This window comes from Salmo salar, chromosome 11 (genome assembly GCF_965601325.2).
Source record: "Salmo salar chromosome 11, fSalSal1, whole genome shotgun sequence".
Lineage (NCBI taxonomy): Eukaryota > Metazoa > Chordata > Actinopteri > Salmoniformes > Salmonidae > Salmo > Salmo salar.
In genome coordinates, this window is record NC_138301.1 from 122,695,513 (window position 1) to 122,700,512 (window position 5,000).

The 5,000-nt window shown below is 44.4% G+C and overlaps 2 protein-coding genes across 2 annotated transcripts in view; both read left to right on the forward strand.

Annotated features, from left to right (window-relative positions):
* The window catches only part of LOC123725118 (lysosomal proton-coupled steroid conjugate and bile acid symporter SLC46A3), an 8,765-nt gene that overhangs the window by 3,102 nt on the left and 663 nt on the right, over positions 1-5,000 (forward strand). Inside the window, exons 3-4 of the mRNA XM_082957593.1 lie at positions 104-275; positions 852-982. Of these exons, the coding sequence (XP_082813719.1) occupies positions 104-275; positions 852-982 (303 nt within the window). The remainder of the gene's footprint in view (positions 1-103; positions 276-851; positions 983-5,000) is intronic.
* Positions 372-5,000, forward strand: part of LOC106563928 (lysosomal proton-coupled steroid conjugate and bile acid symporter SLC46A3) — a 19,357-nt gene continuing 14,728 nt past the window's right edge. Inside the window, exon 1 of the mRNA XM_082958337.1 lies at positions 372-982. The gene's annotated coding sequence lies outside the window, so the exon portion shown is untranslated. The remainder of the gene's footprint in view (positions 983-5,000) is intronic.

Below are 5,000 nucleotides of genomic sequence, written 5' to 3' on the forward strand. Positions count from 1 at the left end.
GTGTGTGTGTGTGTGTGAGGATACTAATTGGTATGTTATCAATGTCTCTCTCCCCCCTCTCTCTTCTTCTGTCTCTCTCCATCCCTCATCCCTCCATCTCTAGGTAGCTCTAGTGCCCCCACTGGTGGGCGAGCTGTTATTTGCTCTGTGCTATGCAACCGTGTCTCATCTCTCCCTCAGCCTGGGTTACCTGCTAGGGGCCTCGTTCCTGGCTGGGGTAATGGGGGGGCCCACTGCTCTACTGGGGGGAAGTTTTGCTTATATAGCTGACCTATGTGAGGGGGGGGAGGGGGTGGAGGGGGGTGGGGGTAGGGTTAAATATTTGTGTGAGGAAGGGGGTGGGAGTATGAATATTGTTGGGATTGGGGCTAGAGATGGGGGGAGTTACCAATGTGAGGGAAGTGGGGGTGGGGGAAGAGATGACTGTAGAAATCGGGGTATGAGTGGTGGGAGTGGAGAGGGAGACGAAAGGAGAGATGGAGAGAGAGACAGAGGGAGAGATGGAGAGAGCAATGGACAGGGAGACGGAGGGAGAGATGGAGGGAGCAATGGACAGAGAGACGGAGGGAGAGATGGAGGGAGTAGAGAGAGAGACTGGGGTAAGGGTGGGGGTCGTACAGTGCGTATGGCAGCCTTGGAGATGTTGCTAGGTGTGTTGTCAGGGCTAGCCTCTCTGTGCACTGGGTTCTATATTCAGACGGCAGGGTTTACCTGGCCGTTCATCACAGCAGCCTTACTCCACCTGATCAACCTGGTATACACAGCATGGGTACTGCAGGAGACTGTGGAGAGACCCTCACACGCAGACTCATCTTCGTCACCATCATCATCACCGAAACCTTTTGGTGCAGGCTCAGCCCGCTTTCCCCAACGAGAAGCCCTGATTGGTCGGTTTCAGGGCGTGTATCTGTTGTTCACCACGTCACCAAGGAGGAGGAAAACTGTCCTGGGGCTGATACTGGCAGCCTTTGCCTTCTATACGGTTAGTGTGTGTGTGTGTGTGTGTGTGTGTGTGTGTGTGTGTGTGTGTGTGTGTGTGTGTGTGTGTGTGTGTGTGTGTGTGTGTTCTGTGTGTGTGTGGGTGTGTGTGTGTGTGTGTGTTTAACATTTCACCTTAATGTCCTGACAGGAACTGTTTTAGAAGTCAGAACTTTTTTCAGGTCCTGAATTTAGTTCAAATGATATTTTAAGCTTAAGGGTTTAGGGGTTAAGGGTTTAGGGGTTAAGGGTTTAGGGGTTAAGGGTTAGATTGAGGGTTAAGGGTTAGGGGTTAAGGGTTAAGGGATAGGTTAAGGGTTAAGGGTTAGATTGAGGGTTAGGGGTTAAGGTTTAGGGTTAGGGGTTAAGTGTTAAGGGTTAAGGGTTAGGGTTTTGGGGTTAGATTGAGGGTTAAGGGTTAGGGGTTAAGGGTTAGGTTTTGGGTTTTGGGGTAAGATTGAGGGTTAGGGGTTAGGGGTTAAGGGTTAGGTTTTGGGTTTTGGGGTTAGATTGAGGGTTAGGGTTTAAGGGTTAGGGGTTAAGGGTTAGGTTTAGGGTTTTGGGGTTAGATTGAGGGTTAGGGTTTAAGGGTTAGGGGTTAAGGGTTAGGTTTAGGGTTTTGGGGTTAGATTGAGGGTTAGGGTTTAAGGGTTAGGGGTTAAGGGTTAGCTTTTGGGTTTTGGGGTTAGATTGAGGGTTAGGGTTTAAGGGTTAGGGGTTAAGGGTTAGGTTTAGGGTTTTGGGGTTAGATTGAGGGTTAGGGTTTAAGGGTTAGGGGTTAAGGGTTAGGTTTAGGGTTTTGGGGTTAGATTGAGGGTTAGGGTTTAAGGGTTAGGGGTTAAGGGTTAGGTTTTGGGTTTTGGGGTTAGATTGAGGGTTAGGGGTTAGGGGTTAAGGGTTAGGTTTAGGGTTTTGGGGTTAGATTGAGGGTTAGGGTTTAAGGGTTAGGGGTTAAGGGTTAGGTTTAGGGTTTTGGGGTTAGATTGAGGGTTAGGGTTTAAGGGTTAGGGGTTAAGGGTTAGGTTTTGGGTTTTGGGGTTAGGGTTTAAGGGTTAGGGGTTAAGGGTTAGGGGAAAATAGGATTTGTAATAGTAAAAAATGTTACATTCCAAAAGGTCCAGAAATGTCATGAAAACAAGAAGTGTGTGTTTTTGTTAATTGTTAGGTGCCCTGTTTATAAACCTGCGTGGTTGTTATAAATCTGTGGACAACGTAGATCAAAATGACTTGCATTGAGCGACTCGTTCCCAAGGACACGCTAGTATTGTTTAGCCTGTGTGATGGCGGATGTGAAACCTGGAACCACTTGAAGCTGAGATGTCTACTATTTAATTCGCTCTTCCGACTATTTACAGCCATTAATCTAAAATAATTCATATATATATTTTTTTTTTACAAAAACCCTTTCAGTTTGTCATAGATGGACAAGATGAATATGAGATAAAAGCGTTCCTAGCGAGTTCAGGAAGCCGAGCTAGAGCACAGCTATGGGGGAGTAGACATGTTTTACATTTTAATTTTTTAACATTTTATTTAACATTTATTTAACTAGGAAAGTCAGTTAAGAACAAATTATTATATACAGTGACGGCCTACCAAAAGGCAAAAGGCCTCCTGCGGGGACGGGGGCTGGGATTGAAAAAATTAAATACTGTATATCTATATATATATATATTAAATATGGGACAAAACACACATCACGACAAGAGAGACAACACAACACTACATAAAGAGAGACCTAAGACAACAACACAGCATGGTAGCAACACAACATGACAACAACATGGTAGCAACACAACATGGTAGCAGCACAAAACATGGTACAAACATTATTGGGTACAGACAACAAAACAAAGACAAGAAGGTAGAAACAACAATACATCAGATGAAGCAGCCACAACTGTCAGTAAGAGTGTCCATGATTGAGTCTGTGAATGAAGAGATGGAGATAAAACTGTCCAGTTTGAGTGTTTGTTGCAGCTCGTTCCAGTCGCAGCGAACTGAAAAGAGTAGTGACCCAGGGATGTGTGTGCTTTGGGGACCTTTAACAGAATGTGACTGGCAGAACGGGTGTTGTATGTGGAGGATGAGGGCTGCAGTAGGTATCACAGATAGGGGGGAGGGAGGCCTAAGAGGGTTTTATAAATAAGCATACACCAGTGGGTCCTGCGACAGTTATACAGAGATGACTAGTTTCCCTGTTTCACACCTGGTAGTTTGGCGGATGGGACTACCAGCTCTCTGTAACCTAGAGGGCAACCAGTGGGTCTCCTCTATACCACCCACCTGGTAGTGTGGTGGATGGGACTACCAGCTCTCTGTAACCTAGAGGACAACCAGTGGGTCCATCTCCTCTATACCACCCACCTGGTAGTGTGGTGGATGGGACTACCAGCTCTCTGTAACCTAGAGGACAACCAGTGGGTCCATCTCCTTTATACCATGTTTCTTGTAGGATGACAACGTCTGTATTTCCAATTTCTTTGATGAAGTCCAGGTTCCTGCTCTTTAGGCCAAAGGCAGATGACCTCAGGCCTTGGATATTCCAGGATGAGATAGTCAAAGCTTTGTGTTCCATAGTGTCCAGTGTTGTTATTTGTGTGGTTTAGTTTCAGACCATTAGAGCAGAGCATGCTGAGCATCTGGTGCATGCCACTTAGGTCACAGGATGGGGCTTGGGCAGTAAGAATCCTTGGTAGTTAGAATCCTTGGTAGTAAGAATCCTTGGTAGTAGAGTCCTTGGTAGTAGAATCCTTGGTAGTAAGAATCCTTGGTAGTAGAATCCTTGGCAGTAAGAATCCTTGGTAGTAGAATCCTTGGTAGTAGAATCCTTGGTAGTAAGAATCCTTGGTAGTAGAATCCTTGGTAGTAGAATCCTTGGTAGTATAATCCTTGGTAGTATAATCCTTGGCAGTAAGAATCCTTGGTAGTTAGAATCCTTGGTAGTAGAATCCTTGGTAGTAGAATCCTTGGTAATAAGAATCCTTGGTAGTAGAATCCTTGGTAGTAAGAATCCTTGGTAGTAGAATCCTTGGTAGTAGAATCCTTGGTAGTAGAATCCTTGGTAGTAAGAATCCTTGGTAGTAGAATCCTTGGTAGTAGAATCCTTGGTAGTAGAATCCTTGGTAGTAAGAATCATTGGTAGTAGAATCCTTGGTAGTAAGAATCATTGGTAGTAGAATCCTTGGTAGTAGAATCCTTGGTAGTAGAATCCTTGGTAGTAGAATCCTTGGCAGTAAAAATCCTTGGTAGTAGAATCCTTGGTAGTAGAATCCTTGGTAGTAAGAATCATTGGTAGTAGAATCCTTGGTAGTAGAATCCTTGGTAGTAGAGTCCTTGGTAGTAGAATCCTTGGTAGTAAGAATCCTTGGTAGTAGAATCCTTGGCAGTAAGAATCCTTGGTAGTAGAATCCTTGGTAGTAAGAATCCTTGGTAGTAGAATCCTTGGTAGTAGAATCCTTGGTAGTAGAATCCTTGGCAGTAAGAATCCTTGGTAGTAGAATCCTTGGTAGTTAGAATCCTTGGTAGTAGAATCCTTGGTAGTAAGAATCCTTGGTAGTAGAATCCTTGGTAGTAGAATCCTTGGTAGTAGAATCCTTGGCAGTAAAAATCCTTGGTAGTAGAATCCTTGGTAGTAAGAATCCTTGGTAGTAGAATCCTTGGTAGTAAGAATCCTTGGTAGTAGAATCCTTGGTAGTAGAATCCTTGGTAGTAGAATCCTTGGTAGTAAGAATCCTTGGTAGTAGAATCCTTGGTAGTAGAATCCTTGGTAGTAGAATCCTTGGTAGTAAGAATCCTTGGTAGTAGAATCCTTGGTAGTAGAATCCTTGGTAGTAGAATCCTTGGTAGTTAGAATCCTTGGTAGTAGAATCCTTGGTAGTAGAATCCTTGGTGTAAGAATCCTTGGTAGTAGAATCCTTGGTAGTAGAATCCTTGGTAGTAGAATCCTTGGTAGTTAGAATCCTTGGTAGTAGAATCCTTGGTAGTAGAATCCTTGGTGTAAGAATCCTTGGTAGTAGAAT